At 42.2% G+C, this 19,827-nt stretch overlaps 2 protein-coding genes across 2 annotated transcripts in view; one reads left to right on the top strand and one right to left on the bottom strand.

Moving 5' to 3' along the window:
* The window catches only part of TGFBI (transforming growth factor beta induced), a 170,670-nt gene that overhangs the window by 118,640 nt on the left and 32,203 nt on the right, over window positions 1–19,827 (top strand). The gene's annotated exons all lie outside the window — the stretch shown is intronic.
* TRPC7 (transient receptor potential cation channel subfamily C member 7) overlaps window positions 14,584–19,827 on the bottom strand; it is a 58,515-nt gene continuing 53,271 nt past the window's right edge. Inside the window, exons 10-13 of the mRNA XM_065735075.1 lie at window positions 19,538–19,618; window positions 17,094–17,147; window positions 15,483–15,558; window positions 14,584–14,766 (exon numbers count right to left, since the gene is read on the bottom strand). Of these exons, the coding sequence (XP_065591147.1) occupies window positions 14,624–14,766; window positions 15,483–15,558; window positions 17,094–17,147; window positions 19,538–19,618 (354 nt within the window). The 3' untranslated portion in view covers window positions 14,584–14,623. The remainder of the gene's footprint in view (window positions 14,767–15,482; window positions 15,559–17,093; window positions 17,148–19,537; window positions 19,619–19,827) is intronic.

Genomic DNA, 19,827 nt, shown 5'->3' with positions numbered 1-19,827 from the left:
GAGCATCTTGTCCAATGCCTCTTCGGTGAGCAGAGATGCCCACAGCTCGAGCTTGTGGTTTTGCATTTCATTTGGTATTTCTCATGGTTTTATACGTCATTTTGTTTCCCTGAGAGTGGGAGAGGCTAAACCTATTTGTTTATTGCCATGGTTGCAACACGTGGCATTGAAACAGCAAAGCAGTGCCCTTTGTGTGTTATTGGGTTGGCCATAATGACACGGGGTGAGGAATGCATCTGAGCCCTTCTGCTTGTGGATGATGGAAACATCTACAGGGCAAAGCTAGGAGAAGTGTGATTACACCACTGTATCTATCACAAATTGCCTTAATTCTCTGCAGTGAGAAGGTGCTGGTGCTGCTGAGACCCACCTGCCTGCAAATCTGCTTCTCCTGAGCCACCTAATGTTGATGAATTACTATAAATGTGCTTATAATTACTTGCCTAATTACAAGTGCCTTCACAAATGATTTTGCTAGCACTTAGTGGAAATAAAGTAAAACATCTGAAACTGTAGTAATGGAAATATACTGCAACGTGATAGCATGATAATCACAAAACCAAAGCTGACCGGAGTGAGGTTGGTGTCTCAAGATCCCAATCATAGGTGGGCAGTCAGGACACATGTCTGACTGCAGCACTATAGGGTGTGAATAGGGAAGAGGCAGAGGGAGGAGGTGGAATACTGCAGAGAAAGGGAACAGTGCAGGGCACTAAGCAGTGGGGCCCTTCTATAGGACCATGGGATACCCAAATTGGAAGGGACCAATAAGGATCATTGAGTCCTGGCTCCAAACAGAAGCATGGCACCATCAGAAAAAAATACACAAGTGGGTGTTTTTTTCCTCCTGATAGCTATTTTTCTATGACTATTTTGTTGTTGTTGTTCTTATGGTGGCAGGTGCTCTGAATAAGGCCTCTGTTTTCTTTATCTTTTTTTCTTCTACTGTGAAGTGGGAATTACAGAGCAGTCATTTCTGAATAAAGACATTTCCATCCAACTTTTTGCCTCGCCTGGACTGCATTGAGTGAAGAGGAATTCTCCTTGGCTACCTCTAGAATATGCGATTAGTTAATGAATGTAAGTAACAAAACTTCTTTTGTTTTTTAAATATATATTACTAAAATGTTTAAAAAAAAAGGAAAGGGAGCAGCAAAATGATGAAACTAGCAGGTTGGAAGTCTGTGGTCTTGTACATGGGGGTCCTCAGAGAGGACTGACGTGGAGAAGCCATAGAGCTATAGGACTCGGCATTGCTGGCGCAGAGCAGCATGCCTTGCAGGAGCCCAGGCCCAGCAGGTGGGGCAGGAAAACTCTCCTCTGGGGCAGGAGGGGTGGAGGTGACGTTAGCCAGACCGTGGGGACGCTCTGTGGCCCCACTGAGAGAGCTTCTGTTTATAAATCAGCATCCACTTCCCAGGAAAATGGTTTTGATGTTGACTTCGGACATCCTCTCTCTGGGAACAGCCCAGACTCTGCCTTGCCCCAGAGACAATAGAAGGAAGACAAGCACAATGGGGGCATGTGCTAAACACTTTAATGAGCACTTCCACACCATTCTCCCGTGTTTCCCCACATCCCATGAGTCAATAAGCACCTCACGCAGCTTTCTAGATAGTGTGCAATAAACTGATATGGCTCTGGACTAGTCCAAGCACTTGCCCTCATTCACTGAATAAAAGAACGGAGACATGAGCTTGTTTTGTTCCATGCATGTTAGCTCCATGTAACATTGCTGGCTGTTTCTTTGCCCCTCTAAACTTTCTACCACAAAATTATGCTTAAAATATTTTAAGTGAAGTTGTACACATTTGTGCAAAAGGCACTGGGACAAATTTTGCACAAGTATGCAGTGGTGTGCACGAGCAGAGTCTTGATTTAGCTGCACCTGCAGGCAGAGCCCTGTGTCTCTCTGGTTCTTTTTGAATAGCAAATTAACAAATGTATGTAAATTGCTGGTGATTATACTGCAGTTTCCATTGTTCTCCATGTTTGCGGTGCTGCTCTGCGATGCATGGAGCATTTAGTCAGAAGTTCTGCAAGTTCTGTGTAAGAAATTTAGCAGTTAGAATTGTTACTTGGGATATTTCTATTGTCTGGAGACAGGGCTTTTAAATTGTGGCTGATGTTTTGCATTGTATATGGACGTTTTTCATCTCCAGCTATCTCACAGATATTTAGATCAGATAGACTTAGTTATTCCCAAACCACTCAGGCTTTCTCTTCCAATTCACTCTCCTAGGGAATAGTTCTTATGATTTATGTAAATTGCATATTATCGGGCTTCAGAAGATTTATTTATTTTTAATGATATTTACGTACATTGAAGAACCAGTGACAGGTCCTGGAGAAAGGGATGTGGATCTCAAAGCCCCACGAAGAGAAAAGGAGTGGGGAGGGTTTAAGTCCCATTCCTTCAGACATACATAATTTGCAAATGTGTTGCACTGGGGTAAAATTCTGCAAGTAGTTGAGGTCAAGAAATGTATAGATGTTGTTCTCAGGGATGCAGTTTAGTCGGGAAGCATTGGTGTTAGGTGAATGCTTGGAATACATGCTCCTGGAGGTCTTTTCCAACATTGGTGATTCTGTCACTTTATGGTGTGAACTCACTAAGGCCAACTACTACAGCATAGTGGGCCTGGCTCTGAGGCATTGATTGTGCTGGCTCAGGAGCAGCTCTATCACTTCTTCTCCCAACTGTCTTACTGTCTCTTGATGGATTGAGAGTTGGGCTAGATGATTTTACTGGTCTTTTCCATCCTTAATGATTCTATGATTGTGTTTTATTAACAGCTTTGCAATCACCTGAGCCTGTGGAAACCTCATGTCTCAACATACATGACTTGATTCCAACACTCATGGTCTACATCCGTGCTAAGGAACGCCATCCCCACTGCCAGCTTTGGGCACCTAGCTCAGCCTTGCTGACTCCTGTCGCCTTCTCTCCACTCTGAGTATTGATTTTCCTGCCAAGGCAAACCAAGATGGTGAGGCAGAAGCTATGGCAGCGTTGCTCTCATCCTGGTGAATGCTGTGATGAGGCTTGTACTCTTCTAAGCAACATCCTTCCTTTCATTTCTGGGTGGGAAAAAAAGTTTTAGGAAGTACTTCATCCCTCTGCCAAATCAGTCTTTTCTGAGTTGTTCTGAAGGCCAGAGTACTTCGTCAGAGCAGGAGTGTTCTCTGTTGCCCTTTGTAGCTTTAATCATAATTTTCCCTGTTGTTTGTATGATAAACTCCGAACTGTAGCTCAGTTGGCAGCTCAGTATCTCTTTAAATCACTTCCAGTTTCTCCTCTGCCATTAATATATTATTTATGTTGTATTACATTTTGCAATAGTCTCCATGCCAACAGTTCATGCCAGAAGCAATGTATGACAGAATAATTTAAATCCTCAGCGATACGAGCACTTTCTCTTTAGGTAGTGTCATTAAGTCAGACTCAGTTTATCCTTTCTGTTGTAGTGTCAGAGAGCCAAGGCTGGATCTGTTCCTCCTGGCACTGCCCAAAGGGGACTGTGGTAGGTGTCTGAGCAGTGCTGTCACCTGCCCAGTGTCTGTGTGGTGACAGCAGTAAATCTCCCATAGAGAAGTCCTCCTGGGGAAGGACCACGGCAGCTGTTCAGCACTGCTTTCTGGTGCTCCTTGCCTTTCCAGAGGTGAATGAGGACGATTCCAAACCAGCCAGCTCACACATTGTGAGCCCTTCATTCTTTCAGCATGTCCCAGCAGGGACCATGGTGTCTGGGCTATTTGCAGGCTGGTCTTTGGTCCATGGAAGACCTCACAGCATGAAAGAAAGGCAGGAGCATCTTTCTTATGCACGCTGCTCACGGTGTTGTCCACAGCTGACCACGAATCTGTGGAGAAAGGCAGTAGTTTTTGCTAGCACAAGTGACAGTTCTTTCCTTGGACACACAGAAACTCTTGCTTGTAGCAGGTGTAATCTATATAATGGCTTTATTGTTCCCTGTTAATGTGGTTTACTTTTACTGTAGCACTCTTCCTACTTCTGCAACTGTTAAACAAATCCTTCCGACGCTGAGCCAGAGGAGAAACCCCTGAGACATAATACAAAGGTGAGTTTAGCTCCTTCTTAACTACACGGTCAGTACTGGCACAGGCTGCCTAGGGAAGTGGTGGAGTCCCCATCCCTGGAGGTATTTGAGAACCATGGAGGTGTGACGCTTGGGGACACGCTCAGCAGGCATGGTGGGAATGGGTTGAGGTTGCACTTGGCAATCTTAGTGGTCTTCTCCAACCGTAATGATGTTGTGATTCTATATACACAAAACATATACACATCATCAGGATGGAGGGTCATATTTGTAACTCCAAACCTTATCAGATGTTCAAAGAGGACTAAAGAATGCTTGGTATACCACTCCACAGGTCTTCCAGGAGGGGACTACTTTGCTGAGCCTGCAAGACTTCCATCCTCCCCTCTCCTGGGTTGATCATATCAGTAATGCCAACAAGAAACAAGTGGAAAATGTAATAGAAAGATAATTTAAAATATATAAATTAATCAGGTTTACATAGGAGAAGAATCAGTAGGATAATGCAGTAAAAATGGAGTGTCAAAGGAGAGAGCAGCAGAAAATCAGGAGTGTGTTTCTCTGTATGACATAAAGAGGTAGCAAGAGACCCCTGTAGGATTCTTTTTGGGAATGTGAAGTCTGGATAAAATAGTGTAGTGATGAGAATGATCTGATGCCACAGAGGAAATAAGTGGCACTGAAAATCCTTCAGACTCCTGTGGTCTGGCAGATTCAAATTTTCAACCACAGCATTCTCAAAATCCCAAGACTCTAAGACCAAGATGTGGTATTAATCACAAGATTGCCAAGGGCATAGATCCAGGAATCACAACTGCCTTCGTCACCCCTGTACCAGAGGGGATTCAAGAAAAATGAGTTTACTGGAGAGACTGTGGAGTTAGCACAAATCATCCCAGGGAAAAAAATTGTCCATATACGGTACCTCTCTCTGTGCTAACATACAGGATGGAAAAGAGAGACCTAGGTAAAAACTGCAGCTTGTATATGTGGCTGCATTGATCTTTCTGTGCCAATTAGTGTCAACTAAAATGCCTCTCTGGAGACCACACTGAGAGCACTATAGGTAAACTCCCCTTACTTGAGATCACAGAGACCTTTGCAGGCTCATGGTATTGACCCTACTAATCTTCTTGTTTCTCATGTTAAACATCTACAGCAGGGAAGAAACTGATGTGTCTAACTGACACTTGCCATTTATGTTCAGGGAATATCCATCTGTTTCAGCAATCCAAATCTATTCTCTGTCTTGTTAGTATTTTTCAGTACTCTTCTGTGTGAAATGTAATGGGTGATGGCCTTGCTTATTTTTCCCAGCTAGCATTTGCTTTGCAGATCAAGCTGCAAGAAGTCCTCTGACTTTCTGACACGGCAGGGTTATGAAAGTTCTGCAGAAGTGTCATGAAGTCTCTGCTGTGAAATCTGACAATTTAAGAGGTTCCATCCCAGTCCTAATAGTGATGGTTTTCGATCCCCTGTTAAATGCACTTCTATTTTGGCTCTGACAACTACTGGCAAAATAAATAAAATCTACAATCCTCTGTGCATATGGGAGGGCATTAGATGATTCACTGGCTTGGAGCGTGCTAACAGGCATCCTTTGCACATCTTGTGTTGCTTTAATGGGTAGTCTGCAGCTGTGGGATTATTGCTATATTTTGTAGTTTTGTTCCATCATTAGCTATTAAAGGAATAGAAGACCACAGATAGCTTTGTATTAAACTACCAGTTCTTGTTTTTATTGGCACCACCTGGGGATTAAAACAGATGCTGTCACGCTGCAAGGTTAGCCTCAAAGCAGGGGAGATATAATGATTATATGATCAAAGCACCCTCACTTCATTCAATTGTGCAGTAATTACTAATGGAAACATTCTAAACAAGCAGCATTGCCTATGACACACAGAGGAAGGCAAACTCAGTCCCCAAAGCCTTTAGTGAGTGGTTTAGGGATGGGAAACCTTCCATAGCTTCTTCTGAGGAGAAAACCTGGGTAAAAGCCACTGCAAATGATCCTGCAGTGCCTTATGGGCCGTGAAAATACCCCGTAGTTAGAAAGTTGGTAATACTGTGAATACCACGTGTTCACAATGACCGGGTCCACATTTCAGTGACTCTTTGTGACCGTTTCAGCTCATTCTGCACCGCTGTCAAGTGTATTTCTGCCTCCCCACAGGCTGACTGGGACATCTGCTACATGAAAGATGGAAGTCAAGTGATGCTTTCCAGCCACCTCAGCCACTGAGCTTCTAGTGCAAGGTTTCTGAAGTTGCCCTTGAGGGCTTTTGGACCCTGTCCTCTTTCTCCTCCTGCCATTGCCAGGTAAGTCTCATGTGCATATTAATTGGCATCATCATGAAGTGTAATTCTGTTACCCAGCTGCAGCCTAGTGCAGGTCAACATATGTTCGTGGTGTGCAAACACTGGTTGTTGATGGGTGGATTTATGGTGAGATTTATGGTGCTTCTGTTTAAAGTTGGATGAGTATCCATGATAAAAGCACTGTGGTTAATGATAAATTTTATCTTCCTCCTTCAAAAAAAAAACACCATCTTGAGAAGTGCTAAGATTAAGCTGAGGCTGGAGGCTGATAGGAGGAAGGCAAAGGCACGTTGAGGAGTTCCATCCCTGCAGCCCTCGTGTTTGCACGGAGCCCTTTTAATAACTGTGAATAAAGCACTGTTCTTCCAATTCACTTTCTAAAATAAACCATCCAGATGGCTGTAAGACAAAACCTAGTCGTCAAGCTGAGTAATGTGTATTTTGAGCACATTAACAATGGAACGTGCAGAATTGTGCTGAATTATACAGAATGCCACTCAGAAAGATACACACGCAGAAGCAGGAATATCACAAGCATCAGACTGCCATAGTTCATGATGTCATTCTGGGCCTAACCAGAAGGAAAACATTTTTTACTGTGAGGGAGGTGAGGCACTGGCACAGACTGCCCAGAGAAGAGGTAGTTGCCCTGTCCCTAGAGACAATTGGGGTCAACCTGAGCAGCTGATGGAGCTGGTGGTTGTCCCTGTTCATTGCAGGTGAGTTGGACCAGGTGACCGTTAAGGGTCTCTTCCAACTCAGATTGTATGATATAGTGCAAAGTGAAGATTAATGTTATTTTTTTCTGTCTGAGGGGAGATGAGGGGAACAAACAGATTTTCTTATAGTCAGTGAGAACACAATTATTTGGCTGAGACAATAATGAGTTTCTTCTCTATTTTCTTCTCTATCATCTATCCCCCAGGATGTCCAATTCAAACTTGGAAAAAAATCTAAGAAGATACATTGACAGAGGAAGGCAAAACCCAGATGTTCTGCTGAGGTTGCATATGTGAGTAACACCATCAAGAGATTTTCCAGCCCACTCTGCCCAAACTCACAAAACCATTGAGTACTCACAGTGAAGGAGCTGGGGAGTGCAGAAATGAGTGCCTGGTCTCTTCATGTGCTGAAGTACAGCATGAGTAATTGCTTTATTTATTTTTCTTTACCCAAATGCAATTTTTATTTGCTGTGAAATCAAGTCCTTTTTCCTAGCTGGAAGCATGCGAGTGACTTTCTTGTGTAGGAAGACTGTAGTGGCACAGTGGAAAAATAAAACTATCAGAAGCTCTTGAGGAATAAATCCAAACCCTCATTAATCCCTGTGGGTTGCATCTCCGATCTGAATTTTATGGAACGTGGGTGGTATTTTCAAAGTGATGGAGTTGGTTGGCTTCAAGGACTGACTTAGATGGTACCAATATGGTTCTGAACCACAGTCCTCTGCCCAAGGAGGTTGCAGGCTGGGGTTCATCCTGGATATGTGCCCAGAACTCGGGTTTGCTGGAGAGCATTGAGGCTTCAGGGGGTGCTTGAAATAGTGGGACCAATACTGAGCTGCTGATGGGCTGGCTTTGATTTCTTGGATATTCACTTGCAGAGTTGTTGCGTGCTTCTGAAATGTTTTGTTATTATTATTATTACTGTTATCATAATTATTTTTCTCCTTATTATTATTATTACTTCTTTATCTGGGATAACTCAGCTTTTCTGCTGTAAAATTCCAATTAAAATCAAAGGAAGCTTTGAGGATGTCATCCCAATAATTCTGTGATGGTGTATCTTGGAGACCTAAATGTCAGGAATGTGTTTAAACCAGGTTTGGAGCAGGAGAGGTACACTCGACTCTGGAGCTTTTGCCTAACTCTTAATTGCGTCTGGGAGCATAAAATTCACCGTTTAAGCTCTCATAATGCAAAGATTTCTGAGTCATCACTGCAAGAACAGCAAGAAATAAATTTCAGGAAGTATAGTTTATTACTGAAGTGGTGTCTTTTGCTAAGGACGTGTGTGCCTATGAAGAGTGAAACTCCATCATCTTGGAGTTCCTAATAGAATTTGGAAAGGGTGCAAGGGAGTGCGCTGCAGGGGAGCAGGAGCTGGCTTGCTGCTGCCACTTACATTGCTATCCCAAATATTTTGGCGCTTAGAATCACAGAATGTTTTGGGTTGGAAGGGACCTTAAAGCTCACCCAGACCCAACCCCTGCCATGGGCAGGCCCTCACTGCCCTCATAGTGAAGAATTTATTTCTACTTTTGGATCAAAATCTCCGTATCTAATATGCCTGTGTTATGTGCCTTAAATATTGGTGTTTTCCCTGTTTTGATGGTAGCGCTATTAAAATGTGAAGGATGGCTCAAGAAAACCCTGTTTTGTTATGTGAGACGATTGCAGGAATGTGATTGTGTTTTCAATTCACAACGATTTCTTTTTGACTTAAGTAGGTATGGAGCAGCACCTAATCCTACTGTTATTGTGTTAAGTGTAGAACAGAATCTGTTTTTAAAGTGTGTGCAAATAGCTGAACCTCCCTGTCCGGTAAGCAGCAGGTGGTGGCTCAACCACAGCTGGTCCTAAAGACAACAGGTAGATGAAGTGCAAATTTTGCTTAGGGAGGTTTTTTATCTTCGAGGGGGTGGGAATAAGTGCCAGACACTGAAAGATGCGGTCCCGTGGGAGCAAGGAAGATGTTTTCTGCAAAAATAAGCAAGGCAAAGCTTCAGTTTGCATTCCCTTGGTTTGATGGCACCGTTTTAGAAAGAGAGAGGAAAGGAAAAGAGGAGAGGAGAGGAGAGGAGAGGAGAGGAGAGGAGAGGAGAGGAGAGGAGAGGAGAGGAGAGGAGAGGAGAGGAGAGGAGAGGAGAGGAGAGGAGAGGAGAGGAGAGGAGAGGAGAGGAGAGGAGAGGAGAGGAGAGGAGAGGAGAGGAGAGGAGAGGAGAGGAGAGGAGAGGAGAGGAGAGGAGAGGAGAGAGAAAAGAGGAGAGAGAAAAGAGGAGAGAAAAAAGAGGAGAGAGAAAAGAGGAGAGAGAAAAGAGGAGAGAGAAAAGAGGAGAGAGAAAAGAGGAGAGAGAAAAGAGGAGAGAGAAAAGAGGAGAGAGAAAAGAGGAGAGAGAAAAGAGGAGAGAGAAAAGAGGAGAGAGAAAAGAGGAGAGAGAAAAGAGGAGAGAGAAAAGAGGAGAGAGAAAAGAGGAGAGAGAAAAGAGGAGAGAGAAAAGAGGAGAGAGAAAAGAGGAGAGGAGAGGAGAGAGAAAAGAGGAGAGGAGAGGAGAGAGAAAAGAGGAGAGGAGAGGAGAGAGAAAAGAGGAGAGGAGAGAGAAAAGAGGAGAGGAGAGAGAAAAGAGGAGAGAAGAGAGAAAAGAGGAGAGAGAGAAGAAAAGAAAAGAAAAGAAAAAAGAAGAGAAGAGAAGAGAAGAAAAAAGAAAAGAAAAGAAAAGGAAAAGAAAAGAAAAGGAAAAGAAAAGAAAAGAAAAGAAAAGAAAAGAAAAGAAAAGAAAAGAAAAGAAAAGAAAAGAAAAGAAAAGAAAAGAAAAGAAAAGAAAAGAAAAGAAAAGAAAAGAAAAGAAAAGAAAAGAAAAGAAAAGAAAAGAAAAGAAAAGAAAAGAAAAGAAAAGAAAAGAAAAGAAAAGAAAAGAAAAGAAAAGAAAAGAAAAGAAAAGAAAAGAAAAGAAAAGAAAAGAAAAGAAAAGAAAAGAAAAGAAAAGAAAAGAAAAGAAAAGAAGAAAGCGACCTGCAGAAAGAGGATTTCTCTCCTCCTGTAGCTGTTGCTTCCCGGTGGAGCTCGGGCGCTGAGCATCTCTTGGTGCTGAGCGCTGCCTGCCGGCCCCGCTGCGACATGCAGCTCCGGCACTGCTTCGTAGCGCTCCGAGAAAGGGCAGAAAAAATCGCTCCCGAAACTCCGCTCAGTGGTTGCCCTCCTCTCACACCGCCTGGCTACTTGGGGGCATAGGGCTTGTGGAGTTATTGCAGGTTGTGGCTGTTGTTTTAGCCTGTAGTGTGACGCTTCTTCAGGAGTGGTAATAGGCACACAGTGCGTGGGTAAGCACCTTTAATGCACACAAAACTCCCTCAAGCTGTGTCTTTTTTACTCTGCAGTGAATATTGCTTCCAAGGAGCTATTATTTGCTATTCACTTACTGTTATTCTTTAATCTCAATAACGTTGCTTTTCTGCAGTCAGATACTGCCAGAAAGCCACGAGCTGGGTTGTCTCTCTTAGATGCCCTCAATGTCTGCCCCTCAAACAAATCAGCAGCCCCTTTTTGGGCTTGCCTACTTGTCATCCCAAAAACTTCAGGTTTGATGATGCTTGTGAGGTGTGACATGGAAATGGTGATACTCACGGACTTGGGGAGATGTGAGCTCATGTGGTTGTCAGTATGGATGTGAGGTTGGGAAGAAGATACTCTCTTCTGGCCTGGAAGGCTGCAGGTATGATTGACAGTATTGTTTCTGCATGAAGGCACACAGCAAGCTTTGTTAGAGGATGAATGCACTTCTGTTTTGAAATCATCATGCAGATTTAATCCCTACCCCATTTTTATATTAAAAAAAAATCTTTTCTCAAAATCAGTTTTTAAACTTATGCTATCAGGTCTGTGTGCTATCCTCTTTGATGTCCTAGAGCGTGGCATACATCCTCAGGAAGATCTCAGCCTTCAGCCTCTTGCTTTCTCAGTACGTGTGGACCAATTGCCCTGAGTGAGGACCAGTAGCTGCAGCAGGGAAATTCACCTCAGCTCCAGATCCTTTTTCCCTCCTGCTGGGTAAGCCCTAATTAAATCCTTGCATCAATGTAATCAATCATTAATATGAGAATTACATATTAGTCTGCATTATAGTAAATATTGCTTAATTATTAACAAGCTTGTTAGCTATTCAATAACCTTTTAAGCCCTTCCAAATCCTCTTTATCACGCTGCATGTTTGTGTTAAATCTCTCTCAAGTGACCTTAAGTGAGAACACTTCTACTTGCTGCTAAAGGCACTGCAAGCTCACCATCCAGCTCAGTTCTTTCAGCTGTTATCTCCCTTTCTGTTTGTAGTGGCTTAAATTAAGCTGTTCTGAAGACATCTCAATATTGATATGAAGCCTCCCTGTGACATGGTGATGAGGGGTCCTGCTGAGTGGTGCTCAACCTCTCCTGTATTTAGTTAGGCCACCTTCTTTGGCTTGCTGGAAGTGCCAGGGGCCCTGGGGCATCTCCTTTGGTTCAGAATTTGCATCATTTGTCTACAGGGGTTGGTAGCTTAAAGTTCAGCAGTTCACCCACTTTAAAGGCATGCTAATGCCTCCTGCTGCCTCCTTCCTGTTAACATCCACTGATGCAAGGAAGGAAACCATCTGAATGCAGGGGCAGTGTGGTGATGACACAGGGGGCTGCACACCCCAGGTCTGACCTTTCTGGGACCCAGCTGCACTGATATTTCCTCTCCAAAATCCCTGACTTCTCTCAGGGATCAGTTAGTAAGGTTCTTAACTTTAGTTTCTTGTGAACAGAGTTTGGAGAATGAGCCATGCAATGAATTTAACATCGTTTCTGCTTGTAGCACATGAAAACATAGCACGCAGCTTCCTTGCTAGTATTCATGGGACCAGATGAGAAAAGTGCTTTGGAGAAGTGGGATTTTGCTTGTCATGAATATTTATACAAGGAAACTCAGTGCCTTGACAGTTCATGGAATGTAAATGTGAAGGAGGGGAAGAAGCACATTTTTTTTAAACTGTATTCTTCTCTGTCCATCTTTCCTTTTGAACTTCTAGAAAATGTGATGCCCTTTCATAGCAAGTTCCTGCATTCAGGGCAGGGCTGTGCTGCTTTGCTCACCCCACAAGTCACAGGGCAGCTGATGGCAGCTGATGAACATGGTTGTGCCCCACATCACTCTACAAAAACTTTTCACACTGTGCTGCTATTTGTGCTGACCAGAACATGACCAGACTGTGATACTCAGCACCAGGAGAACATTTCCATCTCCATCACAGGACATTAGGACAACTCTTACGGTATGTTGCATCTAAATATGCACATTTTAGGTGCATTTTCATTGCTGTAGAGCTGTAATGAAACATATCTTTAAGACAGGGCTGTGGCAACAATGCTGTTTTACCAAGGTTGAAATGAGATTTGCACAGGGGCAGGTAGGGAAAAAAAAACCAGTATTGTCATGAAAGATATTCCATCTTCTTAGGGGGAAAGAAGAATAGTTTAAATCAGAACCACTTTCTGATTTAAGAGAGGAAATCAGGCCAAAGAGATGACCAGTGACTTGCAAACATTATTACATGTAGCAGCCATCTCATGCAGGCACATGGTGCTCTGCGATGGTTGCTGTCATCTAAGTGGTTCATCATAACACTGCATTGCAAGAATGATCATGTAAAGGTAGCAGATTATCTGTGTTAGTTTCAGAAATGTGTTAATAACGAAGCACCACTGATAAGGAGTCGCATTTACAGGTTGCTGTTGGTCACAGAGCTTCCAGTTCCCTGAGTTCATTCCCTTGAGGTAGATTTTAGTTTAGGTTTTGCCTTTTGACTCTGTCAGACTTCACCAGTTTTACAGCAATACTGCTTCTTTGAATGTTTTCACTGTTAACAGTGCAGAAAAGCAACAAAATGTTCAGGATATCCAAAAGATCAGGCAAGTATTTCACAAAATATTATGAGGTAATTTTATTTTTTTCCTGGTTTTAGGTAAAAATATGACAGTATACAAGATAATCTTATTAAAGGTAAAAATACAGTATTCTGTTTTTTCTCTAAACAGATCTACATACAGTACACTTTTTTTTGTCTTTTTTTTTTAATGTTTTTGTACAAATATAACTATGATTCTATTAGGCTACCTGTGTTCTCATCTGGCACTTAAGAACTGATCACGGGTCACCTTCTGCTTCTGCTTGTTTTTCTCAGCTGATACCTAAACAGCACGGTCATCTTACAGGTGTACCTTGTAAACAAACAGTACAGTTCAGCGGCTCCCAAGTAGAGTAAGGTGTGCTTTAAATATTGAAATCACGTAGCTAAATGTAGAAACCCAAGCAATCCAAGTCTCCGGTTGCTTTGCATCGACTTGTTGCTCACCCTTTGTAAAAGTGCAGTCTGAGTGTTTGTATTACAGCCTTGGAAAGGGTTTTAGTTTTTTCTGGTCCTCCAGAAGAGCCAAACACATAGCTCAAGACAATCATTTCTTCAATAATTCATTCTTCTTTTTGTTTTTTCTTTTTCACTTGTTACCGCGTCCTTGGTGGAAATGAAGCCTTTTCCTATGGATTCTAAGATTTGAAGCTCCTGGGGGTACATTTCTCATGGTTTACCTCATGCTATGGCTTGCTGTTTGAACTCTGGAATCCAAAAGCAGAGCAGCTGAGTTGCATTGCTCTCATTGATTAGTACTGTTCCTTGTCCCGAACACATAAACACAGGATATGTTATATTCTGCTGTGGATTTTCACTGAATATTTCAGTACACTGTTGTTGAAGCTGGGATCATCTAAGGACAAAAATGAGGCTCAGGGTGTACGATGGGACCGCATCCTTTAGTGGGTTGGCTAATACAGCTGGAAAAGGCAGAGAGGAGTTTTTGTCTTGGAATCCTTTTATCAGGTTCCAGCAAACGGATGAAGGATGCTTTACCCAACAAGTCTGGTTCATGGTTCCCACTCTGACATCCAGTCTAAAAAAGTAGCTGACCTCCAACTGACACACTTGGCCTTGGTCATTTCAGCAGATGATTTCTCATATGCTCTCCATTAACCACAGTGCTGTTCAAAGTTCCCTCCGTGCATGCCCATGTAAACATAAAAGGAGAGTACACGCCCAAGGACAGGGGATTTTTGTTTTTAATTCTCAAGGAATATGCTTGGCATGTTTTTTTTTCTTCAACCTTCACCAACTTCAGTACAGAGTTAATGCAAACGAGCACAGTTCACTGGAGACAGGTGGGTGAAGACCTGTTGTTTTTTTTTGCCTTTAACTAAAGGTGCCTTCCCTATGGTACAATTATTTCTGATGTCAAAGGGCATGTGTTTTTACCAGTAAGTTATTTTGTGTCATGAAAGGTTTAACTGGTAATTCACCAAACACAGGAGTAATGCAAAGTTCTCATACGGACAAAGGCCAATTCATAAAAGATAAGTGCATGGTCCCCGTTTTTTGCGCTGTTTTTATCCTCTTAAATGCTGGTTGAGACTGAATAATGTTTAAAAATCCAGTTGCTTTCCTCCGTGCTCACCATCAAATGTCCTTATTTAAGTTCTTTCCGAATTTGTCACTCAGCTGCTGTATGAGTCTTGCCAGCTCACCAGTAGCTTGGGACTTTTCCTCCAGGAGTTCATATCGGAGACTAGAAATATCTTGCTTTATCTCTTTAAGTTCTCCTAAAGGGAGGAATATGTTGTTAGCAATATCAAGGAAATCATACCTATGGTTTTAAGACAAGAGAGATCATTTATTTACACGAGCTTGGTCATGAGTGTGGCACTCTACATGATGTTACTGCTTTTATGCACTTAATATTTGGCTTATAGGAAATAATGCATACTTGCAGCAGTGGGACCATTAACAGTAACAGCTATGTATGGAAAATTCATCTTTTTTCTCCAGTCTGTTCTCTCTCCATGTATAGACCTTCGCCTACATGGGACGTTTGCAGAAGGATGGTAGGAGGAAGGTATTACAGTCTCTCTTTCCATCTACTTACAAGTCCTACAAGACACCATGGCAGTGCACATCATTCAGTTTTGGGAATGCCCTTGGGTTGGGCATGGGCAGTACAGTCAAGAACTGCTTTACTTAGTCCCTAAGACAAATCTAAGTACAGGTAGTGCCCTGGGTTTTGCAAAGGAAGGATATGTAGAGCTGTGGGGCAGAGCAGTACCATGTATAGACAGATCCTATGATACATGTTTCCTGCTAAGGAAAATTTCAGAGCATAAAGGTGGCTCTGAGTTACCATTGTTTGCCTTCATGCGATCCTGAGGCACGCTTCTTCTCCACTGAGTGCTCTCTAAGCTCAATTCTTTATTTTACTCAAGATACCAATAGCAGTAACATAACATGCTCTAATGTGTAGCAATAGTAAAAATCCACTTGCCTTCATTGACTTCATCATTTTCTCGGTCCACCTGAGCCTTCAGCACATAGCGTTTAATCAGGCGTTTCATTATTTTCTGAAACGAGAACAGAAACACTTAACGTGAGTTTATCCACACCTCCTCAGTTCTCAACTCGTTATGAGAAATTCAAGCGCTTGATTTCCTTTATGGATGAAGCCTGGCTTCAGAGGAGGCAAAGGGATTTTTATTATTGACTTCTCATTTATTTTCTACTTTACACTGTGAACTTGAATACAAAGTTGTTGATTGACAGCCATTCCATGATAAGTCCCCATTTTGTTTGTGGGATGCACTTGAGTGCAGAGTATGTCCCACAGACATAATGAAAATGCAGATGATCTAACAGCAGTTTAAGAAATGGGACTCATACCATTTCTTGAACAAGTTGCTATTTAATGTGTCTACAAAATACACTTTACTGGAAGAAAGAAGTTGTTAATTAACAACGGTAGTAAACTCACTCATGATGATGATTAATTGAACATCTGAGCCAAAGTTAAGCAGAAATACTTGCTTTGGAACTTGGGGTTGAGGAGAGAAAGCAGACTTCAGACAGAAAAAGAGAACAAAAATGGAGAATGAGAAATTGCTTAGGGAAATGGTGGATTTTGTGGGATGTACACAGGGTAAAAATGGCACCATGTGTATTTATAAAATGGGTGATGATTGTTAGTAAGGAATAGCATATGTGGAAACAGTAAGAGGTGATGATGGATGTGAGCTTGCAATGTGATATTGTTCCAAAAATGCCGTATTTATGTAGAAGGAAGGTAACTTTGTTGGTCTCGGGCTGCCCAGTTTGCAGCAGAAGGCCTACATCATTGCCAGCTCCTCTCTACAGAACCATGTGGGGAAAAAAAAAGCATTTGAACTGTGGGAAACACAAAAAGCATTGCTCTATGAGAGGTAATGATCAGAAGTCCAAACTAATAGAACTACATTTGCTTATTGGATATTTATATCAGTTCTTTGGACAGGCAGTGTCTGATGGCCATAGCTCAGTCGCAGGGGGCAGCTAAGGCAGGACATGCTGTCTTGCTTGGGAGCAGCTCCTTGAAACAGAAAAATAGGAGAGCCTTTTACTGTCCTGTTTGATTTGACTACTTCCAGAACGAGGGTAAAGGGCTCTCTTTGAGACAAAAGAGTGACAGATTCAATGAAGAGTTCTGTGCCCTCGGGGCTTTCTGCATCCTCTGCAAACAGAGGAGAGCTCAGTGAACATCCAAGAAAAGATATGCAAATATATTTTCTTGAGCAGATGGCCACTATTAAGGGAAAGCCTCTCTCAGCACGAGCTCACCTATTCACAGAACAATCACGTCTGCTTTGAACATCCCTTAAAATCGCTGCAAAGACTGTGAAATGTGAATTAAGGAACCAATAAACTTGCTCTTTTTTTTTCCTAGTAGCCAGCTATGAATTATAAAGGTACAAAATGCATGGACGCATCAAAGAAGGATCCAGTCATTTATATATAGGTCATGTAGTCATGGAATGTGGGATGTTAAAGACTGTCCTTGTCTCAAAGAGGCATGTGGCTAACCAGGTGGGTCAGTTTAGGCAACAGAGGTGAGGCACAGCGCACGTACGGTGTGTTGAAGATGGCCAAGGTAGTAGAATCCAGAGGGAGGTAGGGTTGGCACCTGGGAAAACATAAATGAAGTAATGTTTGGGGAAAGTAGGGAAATCCTGGATCCAAAATAAATGATTTTTTTTTTTCAGAACAGATGACAGGAAATTCAGAATAAAACAAGGAATCGACATAAATAATGAATATTATTATTATCTGGAGAAAATATGATAACACCTATCTACTCCAGTTCCTGTGCAGCTGGTATTTTTGATGGTTGCTACTCAATTACAGTCCTATATTAACTGCTGTACATGACAGCCAAAAGCCTAAGGGTACAGAACAGAAATAGTCAGATTTGTCTACAGAAACTAAATATTAAAAACGTGACCATCTCTAGTGAGAAGCTACTTAGTCACCTAGTGGATATTTCTGCCGGTAGGTTTAGGAAGGTAATTCATTTTTGCCCCAGTATTGCTTTTCTCCTTTTCCCCAATGCTGCTCCTTATAGTTACAATAAATGAAACAGCCTCTCAGCAAAAGAATCCTGTTTATTGCAGGGAAATGCCAAACAAAGCTTCAGGACAGCATCTCGATAGTGAAGGCCAAACTTGAAGCAGTTTAAATACATCTGGCCTCAATCTCCACGTTACCCAGTGGGCAGTCCAAGAGCTCAAGAGCCAAGTGAGCCATCGTATTTGTTCATCTCTTACTTTGCCACTATTGTATCATTCCAAACATCACATAAATACATTTCTGAGCGTCTAAAATTACCAACCAGTCTTTCTAAGTTCCCCAACAAATCCTTTCCCAACTTTACGGGAAAGGTACTGCTGAGAGCAGGACAGACTGCCAGTGCTGGAAGTGAGGATGAACACGGGAGATTAACACAGCATTTTAGCAATGTTCCATGTAAAGCCTCATCTCAAGATGGTTTGATAAAGACATCCTTTTGCTTGGACTAGTTTATTCCCACATCATGGTATCTGTTGAGCTGTTTATCCTGTTTTTTTAAGTACTACATGTTTAGGTTCTGTATATTTTTTGGTATCCCTTGAGAGCGCTGTATTCCAGCTGCTCAAAGTGTATGTCTGCTTCACCTGATAACTCTCACTAAAGGAAATTCAGACTACATTCAGAGAAGCCACTACTTCAAACATGTTCCCACCCACAGAAGAAAGCTTTCTGTCTAGACTATCAAAGTGTTCACTCTTTTTTATATTTAGATAATTAAGATTATTGCACCTTTCTTGTATCGTTTGACAATTTCTTCCTACAGTAACTGACACTTTCTAAGGTCATTCGAAGACAAGTCCAGCAGGGACAATGTCAAGAGAAAATAACTATTTATGTCTTTCTTTCTTTTTTGAAAAACAAAAAACAAACAAACCTAATTTTCACAGCTGTCTTTGGCTTTTTCAACCCTAGAAATAGAGGCTTAATTTACCATAAACATTAGGTGATCTCATTTAGAAATTATAGCACCAGAAGCCAACACATCTTTCTGTTACCCGTGGGTCTGAACGTACAGGAAAATGTCAGAAATGCCAAAGTGCTGTTTTGAGAAGGACAGTCATATCTCTTCCCTTCAATTTTGATGGTGTCAAGCCAGCTAACTCCAGATGCCAGAATGAATGAATTTCACATCTAGCTACGTTTCAGAGACACCTCAGTGTCTTGGTACAAAAGCAAGGACAACTTTTAAGACCAGAAACATGTTATTAACAGTATGTTATACAACACAGGAGCCCACTGTGCTGGATGCCACACTAGCACAGAACAAAGCAGTCCTAGAACTGCCAGTGCACATTATACCTCAAACTATTATTTTCCTCAGCTCTTCTATGTCAGTTCCTCCAGAGGCTATAGTTGCCAACTGATTCTGATTCTCACTTTTTATAATATAATAAAATAAAATAAACCAAACCAAATACATTGAATGGGACACATTTTGCTTGTTGCATTGCCCCACTACATGCTTGCACAAGAAACAACACTTCTGCTGGCACAAATGCTGCAGTGAGACAGAGAGCTGTGCTAGTTCTGTGCTGGGGCTCCTTCTGCCACCACTGCAGCCACAGGTGTTCTTGGATCATACCACATTGCAGGTTAAGTGGCATAGGACAAGTTACTGACAGAGAAAGCACGTGCAAATGGCAATGGAAAGGCTGGAGGGATGGCATGGTATCGTGACAGTGAAATGCTGCCAGTGCAAGACTGGGAGATTAAAGCTTAAATGATAGTCCTGCTATGAAGCTTAATATCCTCAAGTGGAATTAATTAGCGTGGCCTGTATTAACACCATGTCTATTTCCAATGATGATACATTGTCTTTGTCTCTGAGCACTGTGACTTCATTAAGCCACAGCTCAGCACATCACAGGATGGCACCGACCGGAGCCAAGAGAGTCCAGCCGAGCCGAGCAGTACACCAACACACCTCTGCCCCAGCTCTGTGATTACCTGGTATCTTGTGGGCTTGTTGTAAGCATTCTTCAAAGAGAAATTTTCTGTACGTAGGCTGCTAGACTGAAAACGGACTTTCTGAAATGATAGAACACCGTGATGTATTGAGTCAACCATAGCATCTCAGGTGTGGATAACCCCAAACAAAAAGGACACACGATTAAACGTGGGGAGAATAAAAGGCAGCATCATTCTAAAAAGGCAACGTTCTGAAAGAGAGCTGAAAAACAAAAACTGAAGGGAAAAAGGACTGTACGTTCTCAATACAAAAATAGTACTCTCAAACA

This window comes from Cyrtonyx montezumae, unplaced genomic scaffold, assembly GCF_038088225.1.
Source record: "Cyrtonyx montezumae isolate F1298 unplaced genomic scaffold, pur_monq_1.0 scaffold_18, whole genome shotgun sequence".
Classification (NCBI taxonomy): domain Eukaryota; kingdom Metazoa; phylum Chordata; class Aves; order Galliformes; family Odontophoridae; genus Cyrtonyx; species Cyrtonyx montezumae.
This window is presented reverse-complemented; position numbering and strand designations above follow the sequence as displayed.